This window comes from Augochlora pura, chromosome 1 (genome assembly GCF_028453695.1).
Source record: "Augochlora pura isolate Apur16 chromosome 1, APUR_v2.2.1, whole genome shotgun sequence".
Lineage (NCBI taxonomy): Eukaryota > Metazoa > Arthropoda > Insecta > Hymenoptera > Halictidae > Augochlora > Augochlora pura.
The window spans coordinates 13,936,578-13,955,956 of NC_135772.1; the positions used below are offsets into that span (position 1 = coordinate 13,936,578).

A 19,379-nucleotide genomic window follows, 5' to 3' on the forward strand; every position below is an offset into this window, starting at 1 on the left:
TTATGAACTATTGAAGGTACACGAGATTTGTACATATGTAAGAATACAATTGATTATAATATAAAACAATCGGCATTCAAGTAAAATCTATACAAAATTTCAATTATAAAAACATATTTAAACCTATGCGTCTTTTTTATTGAAAGTAAAACGTTGGATTCCAATTCTATGGAAACTGTAACATATATATTTAAACACATGTATAAAAATTTAAATGTATCTATATAAAAATAATTTTTAATTGTTTAATTACAAATTGTATTAAATTACAGATAGCTACATTTGTGCTAATAGTTGCTCAAAGATCCTTACATCGACTAGCTTCCAACTATGGCAAGAACAATACACATAATAAATTTTATGTATATAAGAAACTTTATACATTTCAATCATTTATAACAATTCAAATATATAGGCAGTGTAAAACGTTCCAAAATGCAGTACTCTATACCTTATAATATGTATCTTAATAATTATATAACTTCCATTTACAAAGTGACACCTATAAATATTTAGATGGACAAGAATTTTTTACAAAACTAATTTAACACTTAAATGCTGATCGTTAACAGCATTTGCATCAATCTTGAATTTTGTTAGAAATATACAAATTTTCATTCAACAATTCACTAAAACATTTGAATTTTTTAATTCTACAATTAAAAATTCTTTAAATACATAGAATGTTGTATCTATGTAGTTTCCAAAATTATCAGTAGATTCATTTTTACAAATACTGGAAGAACAGTCTATCCATATTCAGAGGTGACTGTTAAACTAAAGTTTCCATCTATAACATAAGTGCTGTGATACCAAATTCTTGTATCTAAAAGAATGATGTCCCCAGCATAAACAGTAAAGTTAAAACGTCTGCAAATATTATCACATTCTGGAGTTGGAGCAACAGTCCATCTTTTATTACCCAAGATTTGTCCTTGCCACATTAGACGAGAAATGTAGTCCAGCTGTAAAAAAAGCAATAAAAGATCAATTGGCAATTTCCTAATTCTTTGCTTTTCTGTTCCCATTTTGAACTATAATTAACATCCAGTTTATTATTAGTGCACATACATGCATTATGGCACCTTCTTCATATCCCAAAAAAACATAATTGGTATATGGAATTTCCGCATCCTCTGGCAAAAAATGAGGTAGATTGTAAAACTGTTTCATTGTATCCAAAATTTGTAGGTGACAATTTTTCCAACCAACATACCAAGGTGCTTGTCCACTGCGTTGAAGAGCTCTATCTTCGCTCATGGCAAAGACATCTCTCAAACTAGTGAAATTACTTTTAAAATGTAAGAACTGACATTCTTCCACTGAATCATAAGCACCTTCTATATTTTCATATAAATTTTTGAAAAATTTCCAGCTAAATACTTTCGAAGCAGGCCAATTGCCTGCAGCATTTTTTATCACCATTGGGCGAGAGGAATACGCATATTCTTCAAATTCCTCCCTAGTCAGATTTGGTAAAATTAAAGCTGTTGTAACATCTTTACAATAATCACAATTCGATATTGGCCTTGTAAATTCCCATATAAGATAATTATTTGATACTAAGCATCTAGTTCCTCTCACACTTTTAACAATATCAATGTATAAATATTTTAGAAATATAGTACAAAATATTGGTGCAAACAAGACAAGGAAAACTTTCTTTGAACACAGATAATGGAAGACAGAGCTTTTTTTGTGCCTTGCATTGTTTCTTACACTGACAGATTTCAATTCTGTCAATGAAGCACCTTGTTTCAAAAAGCTCTCTGTTAAAACTAAAAATGCTTCTTGTACATTTTCTATAGTATTATCACTTCCATCCATTACTACCAACAAGGGTAAATATTAAAAATTCTCTTTTAACCATTAGAGATTCAGTGTAAAGTCTCTTCTAAATAAATTCCACTATCAGTTCCTATTACTGCAGTAATGTAGCAATCTCGTTTGAATTTCATAATAATAGTCATTATCCATAAGTATGTAATAAAATTTGTAAATCGATTAAATCTTTTTTTTTGTTTTTTTCTCGTCTGTAAATACACGTGAACTTACAATTGCACTTCAAATTTGTATTATATAGTACAAGTATAAATATTGTTCACGTTACTTTAATATTGTTTATTATGCGTTCATTGCATACATATACATGTCAGTGAAGTAGACTGACTATATAATCCTCCATTGTATGCTCCAAATATGAGGATAAAATGCATATGCAGGTGAAAATATGTTGATCCAAATAGTATCGGTAATGATATCGTGGAAACAACATCTGACAAGCTTGTTACAATATGAATTTTACTATCACTTTCACACACATCGTAAACACGCATGCGCCGCGATTAAGCCTTGAGCCACTTCTGTTTCGTCAAAATGTGAAGGTTTGCATTGATTGCGGAACAGATACTATCATTCCCTGATTGGTGCAGACTCTTGTTTCTCCTTCTAACAACTTTCGCATCTTCTTACGACTTACGTGAAACGAGCGAACGAACGAAAGCTGAAGGTCTGCTCGCTCAATTCAACTAATTGAATACCTTAATAGGAAATTTCCTGTTCATGTGTCGGGTGAAGATGAATTTAAGCTAATACACAGGAATTTCAGAATTCAAGTGACTTGCAGATAAGTTCAATCAAATTCAAAATTGAGCCATTTTTTTAAAATAATTTAATATGTGGAGGAAGGGGTACCGTCAACAAATAATTAAATAACGTTAACATTAATAGAACTAAGAAATGAAAAACATTTTTAAAACATCTTGAGGTAGTCAAATTCGGACAAGTTCTATGCACATTAAAAGTAAATTTATAAAGAATGCGATCATAATATATTTAAATGATCTAGGAAAGGTGTAGGATAATTTGATTTCTAAAAATATATTTCGTGGAATTAATATTTAAAACAATGTTAGATTAAATGTAATCAATTTATTAAAAATAAGAATAAAATTTTTTAGAGCATATTTATTTAGTGCTGAAAGACTCGGGTAAATTTACTTTGTTGTGTCAAGAAATTTCTTTTATTATTTATTAATGTTAAAATATTAAATAAACGCGAATGAAGAATCTTTAAAATTATTTATTTTATCAACTTGCCCAACATGATGTACAAGTTTTATTTAAACGGACACTGAAGTAGATGTTTCAATGTGCAAACTGCAATTATGAAATTTATGTAGACAAATTTTGGTAAATAAATTTGATTTTTCGTTTCTTATAATTTTGTTTTTTCTTTTCTTTTTAAAAGATTTACACATTATATTGTATAAAACCTAATGTACAGCAATTATAATACTAAGTTATGCAATATGCGATTCGCTTACGTTCGACGAGATACAGTCCACTTAAATTTCAACAATAAAATCCCGAAATGTCTTTGAACAGGTAATTTACCTAGGCCAGTGTCGAGAACCGGGAGGCCAATGTAAAATATATCTAATTTTGCAATAAGTTTCGTTGTTTTAATATTGAACAGTATTAACATATGTTAGATTTATTCTGTTCGTGAAAAATGCGGACTATACACATATCTTGGTAGTGATGCGGCTCTATTTGTATTCATAAAATCGTCCTTTTTTATGTGAGCAAAATAAAAGTTTCTTTAAAGCACAACATTTCCGACAGTTATATTAGATAAAACATTCTGTAAATGTCGCAATAAAATTTTAAATCTTCGTTAAAGTATCTGAACTTTACAATTTACTTATCAATATTATTATATGCGGTAAAAAGTTGTATTATTTCTCGACGAACTTCAAAAGATTGTAAATGCAACATCATAACTTCTTTCTTCGCATCCTCCTATAAATGTAATTTTATAAAAATTTCACTTTTATTTTGATGGTTCACACGCTTCTACTTAAATAAAGGACAAATTTTTAAAACTTTTAAATCTGCTTGTTCAAACAATAACGTTGATCATAAAGCAATGAATGTATTTTTCAACATAAATGTATTTTTTTTCAAGAGTTAAAAAACTTATTATATTTACAAATCTTACACACAATATAATCCAAAGAAAACTAATATTACAATTACAATATTATCTGAATGTATCAAAGTTTGTCTACACTCCAAAAATCACAACATATTATAAATACTATAATGTTCAGAGAGTGTGTTTTGCTAAAACCAGTTATTACCAAATTCTGTAAAATGACTGTCATCGTTTTTAACAAAAATGATTGACACTGTTTATCCAAAAGGTTTTCTTAAAATAATACTTTTACTAGAAGACATCGGTCATAATTCAACGCAAAATAAGTTACTACTTACTGTTAAAAATGTGTGACTAGCACAGTCGTGTTTGTATCAATGCTTACACCTGATTACACTTTGCATTCAAAGAGATAGAAATTTCCATCAATGATCGATCAGAAATAGCACCATTTGCCCAGAATAGCATCTTTTATAGCCGATATGTATTGCGCAGGGACCCAATATATCCAATACCTTGAAGCTTCTGTTGTGCCTAGTTGGATAGCCTAAAATTTTTAAAAGACCATCACATGTAAATATACGAGCAAAAAATGTAATAATTTAGTAATAATACAAACCATAATGTGGTACTGTGGGTGATCATGTATAGGTTCACTATGTACACCTTTTACAGAGTTCATAGGTATTTTGTCTGTTCTTTCTTTTGTACCAATCCATAGTTGGTCCTGCTCCAATTTAAATGTTAGTCTAACTTTACCACCAGATTTATTTAACATGCCAGCCAATGGATATTCTGGTAGAGGTTCCTGATATTGATTAAATTCATCAATGAGAATACATCATACATACAAATCACTGACCAAAATTACTAGTCCTTTTTAAAATTATACCTTGCTATCTAATATACCAGGCATTACATCTTCTGGAATACCTTTATCTAAAACTTTCCTATGCATTTTTTGTTGGGACAAAGGTTCTTTGCTTGCTGTAGATGCAGCTTCATCTGAGAGATCTTGCTTTGTTGGAATTGATACAGCCAACACATCATCTAACTTTGATCCTACTACCATGACCTTGGCACCTTGTAAATGATATAAAGTAAACAATAACATGAAGAAATAATAAAAAATGTTATCATATAAGATGCATTACCTTTTGTGACCCCTAGACTTCTTAATGTTTGATCATCCTTAGCTAATCCTTTAATCATAACTTTTTGCATTGCTTGTGGCACAGATATAATGTTTTGGAGGTATGCTTTCAATTGCGCAACAGTTCCATCAAGTGAAAAATTCACATTAATCCGCTGTTTATTATAAATCACTTTAAAGTCTATGTTCTCTTGGGGCGGATCTTGCAAATCAGTCATGTCATTATCTTTTAATTGTGTATCAAGAATTTCACATTTTGGTATTGAGTCTTTTATTTCTGTGGACGTGGTTTCGTTAGAATTTGTATTCGATACCAGTTCAGAGCAAGGAGTTATATTACAACAATTGTCGTTGCTTTCACTTTTTGCAGCACCTAAACAAAGATAATTCATTAGAACATTAGTATTAACATCTCAAATATACTATATTGTATTCTAAAATACAGAAATAGTTCGCAGCAGAAATAGTATCATTACGAACAGTTTAATACAGAAGATGATGTACCAAAATAAAGAAAATATTTTCAACAAACTCCACAAGGTTATATTTTAAAGGGATACAAATTTCTAAAAAACCTGCAATTTATTGACGATTATACCGGTTAGTCGTCATATGATATTTTTTGTACAATTAATAAATATTTCTGTTAAAAGTTCCCATTACGAAAACGACTGTTTTCTACAAAATTAATTCATGATACACAACTGCTATTTGCAACATTTTGTAACAGGATTAATTCAGGTGGTACATATTCGTTATATTCAAAACAATTAAAGACAAATATAATGTGTAAAAACGAAAAATATTTATTGGTTAACAACTGCTACGAAAAAACATGAAAAATCGTCAAAATTTAGTGTACGTACCGACGTACTCCATGATGAACTGTATCTCGTCGACCAATCAAAACTGTTGCAGGATGCGTTGCAATTCCTACCATTCGTATTTACACCGATCTTGGGAATGACTTTCAAATTTTCAAATATATTCTAGAAACAATTGGGGAAATTTTCAATCTTTATATGATTCAAAAATCTAATTTTAAAAGCCATTTTTTTGGCTCACTTTGCAAGGAGAACAGTAAGAGATTCTTCATACAAATATAAAGACTTCACAAGTATAATAATTTTTTCATTTCCTTACACGGTGACAATCAAATTATTTAAAAGATTCTATTGATGTATGAATTACTTTTGTATGCGGTATAACTTATAGTGCTTTTTATTTACTAGTAACATTAAATATTAAAATGAAAGTCTAATCAAAATAAGACAATGATCATAAATCATTAATGTGATTTAACTCTGTTAAAATTAAATTTTTTCCTAAATTAACTTAAAATGATCATTCATAAAAATAGAAAATAGAACAGCTTTATAACAAAAATAGTATGATAGAAATTCGTTTTGCTTTTTCATTTACAACATAGTTGACTGTCTTAATCAGAAGTATGAATAATTTGAATATGATGTTGCAAGAAATAAATGTTTGTTGCAAGAAAGAAAGAAATTCAATGTTTTGAATTACAATATTTGTTTAAAACAATGAATTTTATACATTACATTTTATAAAATACTCAATAATTTTGTGTTTAAGATTTATATCAAACAACTTTCCAAGATATTAACTTTCTGTAGAAATGTACTGCTAATATAAATCATATCTAATTCATTTGATATGTGAAAAAATATTTCCAATTATGCAAGAGATAGTAATGTGAAAATTCTTTATTTATACTTGCTCTATGTATTGAAAATGTATGGATTCTATAATGATTTTGATATATAAATTCTAAAAATACCAACTCCTACGATGAGGAAGCAAAATTAATTCCTTTCATACTATTTTCAATATTCGCATTTTACATTATTTTATAAATATTCACAGTCTAAATTGATATATCGTTAATCGGTATCGACGTGAAATTTAAAATTCAGTTCACTTAAATATTGTAAGGTGGCGTTACAATCGGCGAACGCCATCTTGTGCACCACATGACCTCGTTGCCGTGTCCCGTGACCAGCTCACGTGAATTTTGACAAATTCAAACGTTTTTGGTAGAAAAAAAATGGATATATTGGAGCAGCATCTCGAACAGCAGGATGTCAGGTAGTGTTTATGTTAAATATCGACTGGCTGATAATGCGAACACCTATCCCTCCTGTTTCGGTCGAGGTCTCCTCAAGGTCATCACGTAGTGCACAGTGCGCACTTACAAGACTTAGGACAACGGTCGTGGAAGTAATAGGCATAGACGTAATCCTATAGACACGTTGCATATCCATTCTTCAACGTAGACTCTACGCTTCTTTTACAGCACTATTAACGCGAAGGAGGAAGGAGGAACAGGAATTGTTATCGAGGAAGCGGAAATCGTCGACTGCGAAGGTAAATATAGCTTGAGTTAATAACGAGCACACTTCGCACTGATTGCAAAAGCATACAATAATTTCGGAATATACTACTCCTAAAGTGGTACAGAATAATGCACATCAAATCAACCTCACACATAATATACTATTTTAAATAATATTTTATATTTCCGGGTTTTGCATTGAATATTTTTCTGTTAAATTTTGACAAGAAAAAATATTGATAAATGTATAACTTATTATAGTTAAAATTGTTCAACATTAAAAGTATCATTTTTTGTTAGTACACCAAATTTAGTGCACATATATACTATATGAAATACCAAAATAAAGTATAAAACTATATTTCAAATTTAGAACTGGTTCTAATATATAAAATCAATATAAACGTGACTTAAATGTAATTCTACTCAGATATTTTATTTGTATGCTTTTAACTACTTTTATAATGTTAAAAATAAATTATTTTAGGAGAAACTGTTGGAGAAGATGGAATGCGCTACCAAGAAGCTTTGGCATATAGAGTGGTACAGCTAAATAGTACCGCTGCTGGCAATGAAATAGATTTGCCAGTCACTCAACCCGGAAATAATACTGTACAGGTCCTAACATCTCCATTGAATGGCCAGTTTTATGTTATTGGGAATGCTAATGATGTATTCACCACTGCCCAGACCTCTAGATCATTGGTTTCTAGAACTACTTTACAAATAGAAACACCAAGAAATTGTGCAACTGGATCAAAGAAAGTATGAATGTTGTAGTCTGATTTTTTGAAAATAGTTTCAAATTTAAGTATATAATTTACATATAGTTTTTTTTCATAAATTATAGAGAGATGATAGAAGAAGAGCAACCCATAATGAAGTGGAACGTCGGCGAAGAGATAAAATAAACAATTGGATTGCAAAGTTAGGAAAAATTATACCAGAATGCAATGCTACTGCAAATGCAAATGGAACTGGTAGCAGTGGCGAAGGCAAAGCAAACTATGAAACTCAGGTAATGTATTAAACATTATTAAAATTTTACAAATACCAGTAGACTCTAATAAAGACATTTTCTTTTAAATCTTTTATATAGAGCAAAGGTGGAATTCTGGCTAAAGCTTGTGAATACATAGGAGAGTTACGAGCAGCTAATCAAGGATTAGGTCAGTGTCTTCGGGACAATGAAAAATTGCGACAAGAAATTACCGCTTTGAAACAACTCGTAACACAACTGAAACGGGAGAATCTTCAACTTAGGTCTCAGATATCATCCACCACAGGAACTGGTGTCGACGTTGTTCATTTGAGTCCTTAAAAAATTATTAGATCATAAAGCAGTGCTTCTTTTTGTAAATATTAGGGTACATAAGCTGGTTTGATGACCGGACAAAGTATTTACTCTTATGATTTCTCTTTTCACGAGAGCCATAACAAATTTCATCATATTGGATTTATATTCTTCAAAATGTATAAAATGGTCCTAATAATGGTGTAGTCGTAACTGCATTTACGACTATATCAAGATGTACATACTTTTTTATTTTTATGAATTTCATAAAATGAATTTATATCTAAAAGATACTTCAGTTTAAACAAAAAATGTTTTTTTCATAAAATTGAATATGATTTACAAGAAGCATAATGATGGAACTAAATGTTGAATATTTCGAATTGATGTATCTCGAGTGCAATTGTTCGTTATAAGATAATAACAGTAATATTGGGAGTTACGACTATTCTTGGTAGGACCTATTTAACATGTTGAGCACGGCATCAGTCCCCTAGGACTGACAGTGAACTTCTCGTTTTAACGGCATCGGTGCATGGAACTGGTAATATCAAGGTTAAAAAGTAAATGTTTTAATTTAATATAATAAAGCAGTTGATTAACTAAACTATGTAATTCTAGACCACCTAGAATGTTTTAATAAACTGCATTAGAATTATAACATTTATTTTCTAACTTTGACGCTGCCGGTGGCATGCCCCGATGCCACCCAAACGAAAAGTTCACTGTCAGTCCTTGCAAACTGACTCTGCCCAAACGGAAAGTTCACTGTCAGTTCTAGGGGACTGCTGTCACTCTTAACGTGTGAAATGATATTGTTTCTATATGTATGTACACATACATATAATACATTGGATTGAATTGCCTCGTATATGTGAACGAGCCAAGGCTGTGAATGTTGAGCATTGAGTTGATGTGTTTGGTTTATGCGATTTTAACTACACAAAGCTAATTTTTAAAAACAAAATGAACAAACGAATATAAGTTTTATTGGAACATTGACGATAAAATTACAATACAGATCGACTGAAAAATTAAGAACATTAAATATTTTTTATTTTTAATACTATTTTCACGAGTTTAGAGTAGGCATTTCATGAAAAGAATTAGGGACTGAGAATGTAACATAGATTAATTATACACCTATGGATGTGTATGTATAGTTAAATATGTATATATACACGTATGTGTACATATGCATATACGTACGCATATAGCAATAAACATATTTTTTTCAATCTGAAATTTTGAATGCCACAAAATAATGGCATTGAAATACTTGAAAAGTAAACACAGGTTTGTAATATATCGTTGGTGTATATATCGCGAGGTTATTGTTATATAATAATATTATTATTAAAATGAAATTTAACGAAGTTCGTTGTTATCATTTTTTTTACCTCATGCCTTTATGATATTGAAAAAAGACTGTCTTTTGCTGTCATTTTTAATACATAGTCTTTATTTGTTTTTACATATGTTACAATGGAAATGTCGAAGTTACTGGAACACTGTTTGCGATGCATCTTTCTTTATACTTTCTTTTCTTTAACGATAAAAGATCCTGCACCTTCACAGTTTAACATTTTGACACATTTCTTAAACTTTCAGACCATGATTGCAACGTTTAAACGTTTAAAATAACATCTACTTTTATGTAACGTCTGTATTCTTCGCTGAATATGTTTACATAATACGCTATTTATAATACAATATTTAATACTCTTTAATTGAAATTATATTCTCTGTAAAAAGCTGCCATCATCCTATGCAACAACAAAAATATTTAAGCACATCGTTAACGTTTTATATACTTTCGCTTACGCATGAATGGATAGCTTCTTACCGTACTCTTTTAGTCTCATTTTACATACATACAAAAGTTTCTCTGCTTCAAAAGCTTTGCATAAGTTAGTCCTCATTAACGCCAAATAAAATTTTACCGAAAGTTCTATCATTCTTCTGGTCAATTTATCTGTTTTCATATTTAAATACAAATCACTAGACTGCGATTTTTATGCATTTATATTATAATAATAATATTAATATAAGTTAATAGTTTTATTTTAATTTAACCAAATTTTTATAAACAGAAAATTATTTCTTTCTTATTTTCGCTTCTGTAAATTACTCGAAAAATATATCAATTTGCATAAGTATTCGCAGTCTACTAAGTAACTGGAATTTCCATTTCACTGTTCAGAAATAATTCATTACAACAATTTAATTTTCATGAGCTGTAAACACATTTAAGGACGTCCTACATATTATTGCAACAACTATCACGTATGATTTCACGTTAAATGTTAGTTAGTACACATATGGTTATAGTAGATTTTATATTTGTAATTTTTATATACAACTTTTTTTGTCGTAAATATTGAAACTATCATAACAACTTAGTGTGCGATACGTGAATTATGAATGCCTGTTTTTTATATTTTTTTTCTCCAGCAGATCCAGGACATCCTTAAATGACCAGCACAAGATTCCTGAACATTCACGTGGAGAAATTATGTTTGTATGCTTGCATCTGATAATTAATCTTCTAGATTTCTAAACGCTTGTTGGATATCTTCGTGTAACTGATCAAAGTCAGCTCTAATCTTTGCTTCGCCATCTTTAACAGGATCCTGAAGAATAGAAAAGGATATATAACATTTAATTACTCAAATTTATATTTTCAATTCGGTTTTTTATTTTCAAATAATATTTACCTTGAATTTCATGGAAGTCAATTGATACAGAATGTTTCCCATACTATCCCTAATAACATTCCATGTTATTTTATTATCTGATTGCGCTGTAGATTCTACTGCATGCCTCGCCATATCGTAGAATGCAATCATGTTTCGTAACATTCCCACAGTTTTATAAAATGGGCAGAATCGATCGTACGGCGAGTAACTGTAAAAAGGTATGTTATCAATATCAGTAATTATCTTGAAAAGTTTAAGTAATTTAGAAACAAGTGTAATACCTGTTTTGTTGCAGAAAATCGTCTTTCAAAAGTTTTGCAACTTCAAGGGTAATTTTGTCTGTCTCCGCGAGAGATGCTTTACCAACTAACTGTACAATCTCAGACAGATCTTCTTCTTCTTGTAAAATCTCCTTTACTTTCGTTCGAAGTGGAACGAATTCTGGGAAGTTCTTGTCATAGAAGTCATCTAAAGCTCTTAAGTACTTACTGTACGATATGAGCCAGTTAATAGATGGGAAGTGTTTGCGTTGAGCAAGTTTTTTATCAAGACCCCAGAACACCTGAAAAAGTGAATAAATTAAGTAGTCCTAAACTTGCAGTTATTAAAAATATATAGTACTTAAATCTACGTAAATTAGTTTTGCGCATATAAAAAATGATAATAAGGGAAACATTAGTACCTGTACAATACCAAGAGTTGCACTAGTAACAGGATCAGAGAAATCACCACCAGGTGGTGATACAGCACCTACTATACTGACTGAACCTTCACGATCAGGATTGCCTAAGCATTTCACTCTAAAAAGTATACATTTAACATTAATAACATGAATAAATTACAAAGCTGACTCTTTTAAAATTATGATTACCTTCCTGCTCGTTCATAGAAACTAGCTAGACGTGCCCCAAGGTAAGCTGGATAGCCAGAATCTGCAGGCATTTCAGCTAATCGACCAGAAATTTCACGAAGTGCTTCGGCCCAACGAGATGTTGAATCCGCCATCATCGAAACGTTGTAACCCATATCTCTGAAGTACTCTGATAGAGTGATACCTAAAAAATGGCAAAAGATTATGTAACATGTTCGTGGAAAATGTGTTTTGAATGACATTTTATAGCAGATAATATTGCATTTTTCCATTTTATTATTAGTAGCTCTGGACATACCGGTGTAGATAGATGCTTCACGAGCAGCTACAGGCATGTTGGAGGTATTAGCGACCAAAGCTGTACGCTTCATGATAGACTCGGTGACACCATCGATTTCTACAGTTAGTTCAGGGAAGTCACGAAGTACCTCAGACATTTCGTTACCACGTTCTCCGCAACCAACGTAAATAATAACGTCGGAATTGGAATACTTGGACAAAGCTTGGGAGATTACAGTTTTACCACAACCAAATGCACCTGGGATTGCGGTAGTTCCACCTTGGACACATCTACGATTATAAGAGATATTTCCGACGAATCCGCTAATTGTGAAATATATATAGAAGTGGCAAGCTAAATTCTTACGGAAAGAGAGAGTCCAAGACTCTTTGGCCAGTAAGTAAAGGATGGTTAGCCGGCAACTTTTCAGTGACAGGACGAGGTTGACGTACCGGCCAAACCTGCAATCAAATGTGTTACCATTATACATTGAATAAGCTACTATAAGTACAATAAATTAATTTTATTTAAATGATCTCCATAGTTATAGCTTAATAGGAATAAGTACCTGAAGCATACTGTATTTTTGTGTTTCTCCATCAAATTCTGCTTCCAACACAATATCCTAGAAAGACATCAATTCAGTTGTACTATGTAGAATTATATTAGATATCCATTGTTAGGTAATATTACCAAAAAACAAAGCTTACATTAACTGTGTAATTTCCAGCAGGAGCAATGTATGTCACTGTTCCCTTACTTTTTGGTGGTAAAATCATTCTGTGCTTTACTAATGTATTCTCATAAACCACACCAAATAGATCTCCTCCTGTAATATGGCTTCCATTCTTTATATTTAATGGGTTGAATTCCCAGCTTGCAGTTCTTGACAAGCATGGCACATTGACACCCTTCGGGATGTAAATAGAGTCGCTAAGCTCATTGATGTCCTTCAATGGACGTTGGATACCATCAAAAATGCTGCCAAGAATACCAGGACCTAATTCTACTGACAATGGTTTGCCCGTACGTAGCACAGGATCGCCAACTGTCACACCGCTAGTTTCTTCATATACCTAGCAAAGCATCATCATATAATACAATAACACTGTATCAGAACATAGTTTTATTCTGTCCATATTTATGAAGAATGTAAAATACCTGGATGGTAGCCATATCACCTTCCAAACGAATAATTTCTCCCACCAATTCATAATATCCTACTCTAACCAGTTCATACATAGCTGATCCTGACATTTTCTCAGCAGTAACGACTACAAGCAATTAAAATAATAAATATCGAAAGATAGAAATTATGAATTTATTCAATTATGTCATGTACTAACCAGGGCCAGACACTGCATATACATAGCCAAATTTACTCTCCTTGCTTTCCCTGCTAATTTTTGGCAACCCATGGCTCGTCATTGTGAATTATTGTTGGATCAAAACTGTTCAACAACTGGAAATAATTTACATTATACAATGGAAGCAAATTAAATATAAAAAAACATATAGTTTTTTAAGTTTTGGGTGTGTGTGTGTGCACGCGTGTGAAATATTTAACACAAATAAAATAAACATTTAAACGATTCCAAATTATAGAAAAAGATAGTCAAAGTATATCAATTAATCGTATTCAAAGGTATTTTAGGGTAGGTAAGTTCAAACTAAGAAAAAACTAAACCATCATTACAGGATAATGTAATTACTCCATTGGTACATGGCTTCATACAAAGTCAGTATTATTAATTCATTTCACAAAAATATTAGTTTCAGTAACATTCAAATTTAAAAAACTATATGGGAGTTCATGATATTTGATCAATTTTGCACCACTTTAATCTGACGTCTAATCAAAACTAATCAAATACCTTGAAACATGGAAAAATTTAAGGAAACACTGATAAAAAAGACGATGATTGTGGACACTTTATCCGAGTTAAGTATTTTAACTAGTACCGTGAGGTAAAATGTGTTTAAAATCGACGAGAGTTTCGGTGTCAGCTAGCGCATCCATTCATCGTTAAATTCACGTGAGCAGTTCATTTAAAAAGTAGGCGTAGCCCTCTTTAAGCCCGCGAGACGTCTGCTGTCCTAACAGAACGTCGATTCCGAACGAGATATTTGACCACCGATCGTCCACGCGGAAAGATTTAATTCGCTCATTGCAAGGTTCCCTTAAAAATGCGATATACATGATTTAGGGCTAAGTGAAACGTATAAATTCTACCGCTGATCGAGAAACGATGGCGCATTCAAACTGGAACGATCGATACTTGTACGCGCCAGTCTTTTTGTAGAAAATCTTTGGCACACTCTATACAGAATGAAATTGTTTCGATACTTTCTACTGTATAGTAAATTAAGGTCGCGTACAGTGAAGAAAATAAGTGACAATAAAGACTTACGAGACGTGCAATGTATCGAAGTAAGTCCACTCTACAACAGCAAGTCAAGCTTCAGAGACGAGCCTGGCTGCTATCCACTGCTATCACAAGACAGGTCAGCTGACTGAATGGTGTGCTGGTTTACAATTATCAGCCCCTTTCGTGGTTATGGGCGAATTTACAAGTGTACGAAATCGTAACAAACTTCTCCAATTCTCCACTAGGAGGCTACGGTTCTTGTTCGTAATTTCTATGAAGATTTAAATATGTAGTATGTATGTTATATGCGTACATACATGCACGTGTACTATATGCAATTCATACATTTGATACTGCCGTAGCTTGCTTAAAATAGTTTTATACGTATGTATATTTTTAATGTATGGATTTTTGAATACGCAATGTACAATACTGTCACTTATTAAAATTAAAAAATTGTTTATTGACATTTCCATGGTTATAGAAAGAGTATAGAAGGGAAAAAATAGTGAATACTTTTTGTAAAATAAAAGAAACAAACACAGAATTTATTGTACAAATTTTGATTTCACCTTTTCCAACCAAAATTAAAAGTATAGTTTGTTTTATAGAAGAAAATACGCTTTGTGCTAGTATGTACTTACTGAGTACGAGGAAGTCATATTCGGAGAAACAGTGGCGGCAATTATAAATTATATACGTAAGTCGTGTTAGACAGAACTATCAAGAGCTAGTTAAAATTAGCTAACATTAAGGCGCGGTTATACTTTACTGCTATAATTACAATAAACTATATAGATTTTTCAGGATCCTTGTTAAATATATCTGTTCACAACCACAAATATAAATAGAATTAGTACTATGTCGGTAAAAAGTTCTCTTAACGCAAAATAAATGTTTCTTTATTCATTTTAATAATGATACTGTCGAACAAATTTGGTCATTTCATGCATCTTATACAAAATGTATTTTTATTCAATAGCGTTTATTTACGAGTTTTCTTTCACAACGTTTATTTCTCTAGTTGTAATCTGTGGGATTTTTTGGATAATTTTGAAACCAACAGTTTAAATCAATTTCTATAACAGTCATTAATAGAGTTGAATCTATATTATTGTTTTCAAGGCTTAGTTATCACAATTAATAAGTTACTATTGACGTATTAAGAATTTGCATGTACAAAATTGCACGAAACTAAAAGCGCCATCTACGTTTTTATGAATCTAGATGTGCATGTGTAGATTTCATCCACGTTCGCATGTACATAGTTACGTAACTTCACTTCCGTATATCCATGTGTGCTATCTACGGGTGGGGTCGGTGGTGTCGGCGGGGTCCTTCACACAGTTCAAATTCCCACCATTTCCTTGACAACGATATCAAAGTGGGGGAAGCTCGTTTTGCTAAAGCTAGAGAGTTGAGTTTTGATGTTTTCACTCTCGGATCTACTTATGTATCATGTTGTATCAGACAAATGATTCAGTGACAAATGATTCGTGTACAGACGTACATGTGAATTATAATTCTGAGATTGACGAACAGCATTCATTTATAGAGCAATTGAGATTGTTAAATTTTGTTGATATTTTGACGTGGCGTTTGGATTGTAACTTGGATATTGTGCACGTAGTTGAAACGACATAGTAAAAATACGCGATCACAGACATTCTATTGTGTGTCCATTTTTATTAGTCATCTCAGTGAAGGACAGTGAATTTATCCATTGTTTGACATGGACCTCCAGAATTTGCAAGAATTTATGGAATTGATTGGACGACTGAAGGTGAGAGATGTCACGAGGCAGTACTGTGATAAATATAAACTCGGAGATTCAATAAACGCGTGCAGTCAACATATAGTAGTGTTCATTTTTGGCATCCTTATCAGCTATCATTGGACTGATCTTTTGTTGTTGATTACTGATCAATTTTTTTTTGACTAATTAATTTAAAAATAAGATAAATTTTAATTGTCTGGTTCATTTTGATATTGAACATGTCATTGCCAAAAAAATGTAAAATTAGAAGCTTTTTTAACATGAAATTTAGAAAACTTAATTGTAAGTTATCTATATATATATATTTTATTACTTATATGGTATACAAAAGTTTTCATGTAAATGTCTATGACTTCAGCACATGAAAAGGACAGGATGGGTCATCAGAAATGTCTCAGATCCAGAGACAATTGCAGGGCACATGTATCGAATGGCCATGTTATCATTCCTAGTGGATAATAATGAACAGTTAGACAAAATCAAGTATGAAATTATATTATTATGTTAGTTGTGACATTGATCTATTGTTATGTTATATTAATCTTACAAATTTTCTTTGTGTCTATAGAATCATGCAAATGACTTTAATCCACGATTTAGCAGAGTGCATTGTAGGAGATATAACACCTCACTGTGGTGTTGATCCAGATGAAAAACATAGACGAGAAGATGAAGCTATGGAAACAATTTGCAATCTTTTGGGTGATAAAGGTCCCATGATATTGGAAATGTTTAGAGTAAGATTTGTTTAAAGATTTAAGTGTTTTACTGTGATATTTAAGGCTTGAGTAGCACACATACATAATCTTGACATGAAGTATTATTACGTTACCCAATTTGAAGATCTAGATAAGAAGTATTAAATATTTCAAAAACTATTATAACAAAATTATAACTTTCAATTTTGTTTGAAATGTATGAGTTACTCGCTTTGGGAACTACCATATTGCATGAAAACTACAGTTTATTTTAGTATTCCCTGTTTTTAATATTTCAAAAAAATTTTTATATAAAGTCAAAAACCTGAACAAATTCTAGTGTATTGTGTTACTCTCATTGTCTATACAAAGTGATCCGTAATTATGTTAACAGCAGATAATGGGGGATTCCTGAGGTCATTTTAAGTAACCTTTTCCTTTGCTTAAATTGAATCCGCGGCTTTGTTAGCGAGTTATTAACGATAAAGTTGACTGCCCACGGACGATTTTTCCTGCTACTGCGCATTCGAGCCAGCCGGCTAAAGCCCGTCTCGCTGACAGGCGATACGCGGCCGTCTCTCATTTCCCGATGTTAACATAATTATGGATCACCCTGTATATGTATACAAAATTGTTTATATATTTTGAAAAACTCTTATGTTAATGTAATTGGTGTTCATTTAGGAATATGAAAAACAAGAATCGCCCGAAGCAAAATACGTGAAAGATTTGGATAGACTAGATTTAATAATGCAAGCGTATGAGTATGAGAAGAGGGATAATGTTCCCGGTGTTTTGGAGGAGTTTTTTGTTGCAACCAATGGCAAAATCAGACATCCCTTCATTAACAAAATGGCATCCGAAATTAAGGAAAAAAGGGAAGCTCTATATCGCAGTTCGTCTAATCCAAAATGAATTGTATGACAAATGATAGTTTCTTCGACATTGTGATGTGTTCTTATAATATCATGTTATATGTTTGTTTAAAATAATGACTTAACTTTTCCAACTCCAAATTAAGTATTTATTTTATGAATAATAATATTCGCGTCGAGGAGATGATATATATTTTATTACTTATGTAACTTAAGTAATCTTAAGTAACTTAAGTAGCAATTCTACATTAATTTATTATTAACTTAATTTACTTATTAAGTAATTATACCTTTATTCATGAGGGTCTACTGATACACAAAACAGATGAAATGTTATTAAAATTGAATTTTTTTAGTAATAAATGTATTTGGAATAATATTAATGATTAATTATTTTAGTATGTATTAATAATTTCAGTAAGTATTAATGACTGTAATAACAACATTCGTTAGAAGATAAAACGTAGGAAGTTGGGAGATTATTTCTGTTATAGTTATTATTAATAAAATTAGGGATTCCAGATATTTTGCATAATTAGACTCATATTAGTAATACTGCATTTAATGAGAGTTTTATAACCTTGTATAACTAGTTCTTTTACGCAAAATATTTGTTCGGGAAAAATTTCGTAGAATGAGAATACGTGTAACGATTAATCAATAAACACATCATACAGTAGTGCCTTCTCCTAGTAGACCCACGTGGGGCAACTATAAATATTTCAGTCTAGACTGTCTGACTTAAAACTCTCCAGCCGCAGCGCGCTCCGCTAGCGAAATAGGAATAGAAATTTCTCTGATCTGATTGGCTGCCGATTCAATAATAAGCAGTGCTGTTTGAAGGTGCAGTAAAAAGCTAAAGAAGGTAAAAAACTCGTGCAAAACCTAAGGTATGACTGTACCTCAGTCCTCCGAATTAACTTGCCCGCGACAGAGATAAAGCATTTTCAGACACCGACCCGAATACTATAGAATTGCATCATCCAATCCCATTCGTGAGATCCCTCCCCCACCATTCTGCAGCACATTTCAGGCCAGTCTCCGAAAATGCTCTGTCTCTGTCACCG

The 19,379-nt window shown here is 31.6% G+C and overlaps 5 protein-coding genes across 10 annotated transcripts; 2 read left to right on the forward strand and 3 right to left on the reverse strand.

The window, feature by feature from the left end:
- Positions 1-92: 92 nt before the first annotated feature.
- Positions 93-2,879, reverse strand: LOC144477302 (uncharacterized). Of its 2 annotated transcripts, XM_078195063.1 has the most exons (3): positions 2,111-2,879; positions 1,072-2,033; positions 93-965 (listed from the first exon to the last, which is right to left on the reverse strand). In XM_078195063.1, exons 2-3 carry the CDS (start codon positions 1,825-1,827, stop codon positions 750-752), a joined length of 972 nt encoding a protein of 323 aa, XP_078051189.1. In that variant the 5' UTR covers positions 1,828-2,033; positions 2,111-2,879; the 3' UTR covers positions 93-749. The 2 variants fall into 2 exon arrangements, with proteins under 2 accessions (XP_078051189.1, XP_078051106.1); XM_078194980.1 differs by having other exon boundaries at positions 1,072-2,879.
- A 207-nt stretch (positions 2,880-3,086) lies between these two features.
- On the reverse strand, positions 3,087-6,099 carry LOC144477401 (ubiquitin domain-containing protein UBFD1). 3 transcript variants are annotated; one of them, XM_078195250.1, is made up of 6 exons: positions 5,960-6,099; positions 5,095-5,466; positions 4,833-5,023; positions 4,560-4,748; positions 4,279-4,487; positions 3,093-3,804 (listed from the first exon to the last, which is right to left on the reverse strand). In XM_078195250.1, the coding sequence occupies exons 1-5, from the start codon at positions 5,970-5,972 to the stop codon at positions 4,377-4,379; spliced, it is 876 nt and encodes a 291-aa protein (XP_078051376.1). In that variant the 5' UTR covers positions 5,973-6,099; the 3' UTR covers positions 3,093-3,804; positions 4,279-4,376. The 3 variants fall into 3 exon arrangements, with proteins under 3 accessions (XP_078051289.1, XP_078051376.1, XP_078051330.1); XM_078195163.1 differs by lacking the exon at positions 5,960-6,099 and having other exon boundaries at positions 3,087-3,804; positions 5,095-5,500; XM_078195204.1 differs by lacking the exons at positions 3,093-3,804; positions 5,960-6,099 and having other exon boundaries at positions 3,816-4,487; positions 5,095-5,500.
- A 970-nt stretch (positions 6,100-7,069) lies between these two features.
- On the forward strand, positions 7,070-10,482 carry LOC144474148 (upstream stimulatory factor 1). Of its 2 annotated transcripts, XM_078188780.1 has the most exons (6): positions 7,078-7,202; positions 7,269-7,334; positions 7,411-7,481; positions 7,937-8,214; positions 8,300-8,467; positions 8,549-10,482. In XM_078188780.1, the coding sequence occupies exons 1-6, from the start codon at positions 7,162-7,164 to the stop codon at positions 8,768-8,770; spliced, it is 846 nt and encodes a 281-aa protein (XP_078044906.1). In that variant the 5' UTR covers positions 7,078-7,161; the 3' UTR covers positions 8,771-10,482. The 2 variants fall into 2 exon arrangements, with proteins under 2 accessions (XP_078044990.1, XP_078044906.1); XM_078188864.1 differs by lacking the exon at positions 7,269-7,334 and having other exon boundaries at positions 7,070-7,202.
- Positions 10,483-11,092: 610 nt separating this feature from the next.
- On the reverse strand, positions 11,093-15,181 carry LOC144474049 (V-type proton ATPase catalytic subunit A). 2 transcript variants are annotated; one of them, XM_078188646.1, is made up of 13 exons: positions 15,005-15,181; positions 14,556-14,773; positions 13,940-14,055; positions 13,755-13,867; positions 13,304-13,669; positions 13,162-13,218; positions 12,960-13,054; positions 12,612-12,883; positions 12,314-12,497; positions 12,125-12,242; positions 11,724-12,004; positions 11,461-11,650; positions 11,093-11,376 (listed from the first exon to the last, which is right to left on the reverse strand). In XM_078188646.1, the coding sequence occupies exons 3-13, from the start codon at positions 14,019-14,021 to the stop codon at positions 11,284-11,286; spliced, it is 1,851 nt and encodes a 616-aa protein (XP_078044772.1). In that variant the 5' UTR covers positions 14,022-14,055; positions 14,556-14,773; positions 15,005-15,181; the 3' UTR covers positions 11,093-11,283. The 2 variants fall into 2 exon arrangements, with proteins under 2 accessions (XP_078044772.1, XP_078044681.1); XM_078188555.1 differs by lacking the exon at positions 14,556-14,773 and having other exon boundaries at positions 15,005-15,179.
- A 1,150-nt stretch (positions 15,182-16,331) lies between these two features.
- LOC144478472 (5'-deoxynucleotidase HDDC2) lies at positions 16,332-18,689 on the forward strand. Its single transcript, XM_078196391.1, has 4 exons — positions 16,332-16,745; positions 17,098-17,222; positions 17,308-17,476; positions 18,122-18,689. The coding sequence occupies exons 1-4, from the start codon at positions 16,695-16,697 to the stop codon at positions 18,350-18,352; spliced, it is 576 nt and encodes a 191-aa protein (XP_078052517.1). The 5' UTR covers positions 16,332-16,694; the 3' UTR covers positions 18,353-18,689.
- The last annotated feature ends 690 nt before the right edge of the window (positions 18,690-19,379 follow it).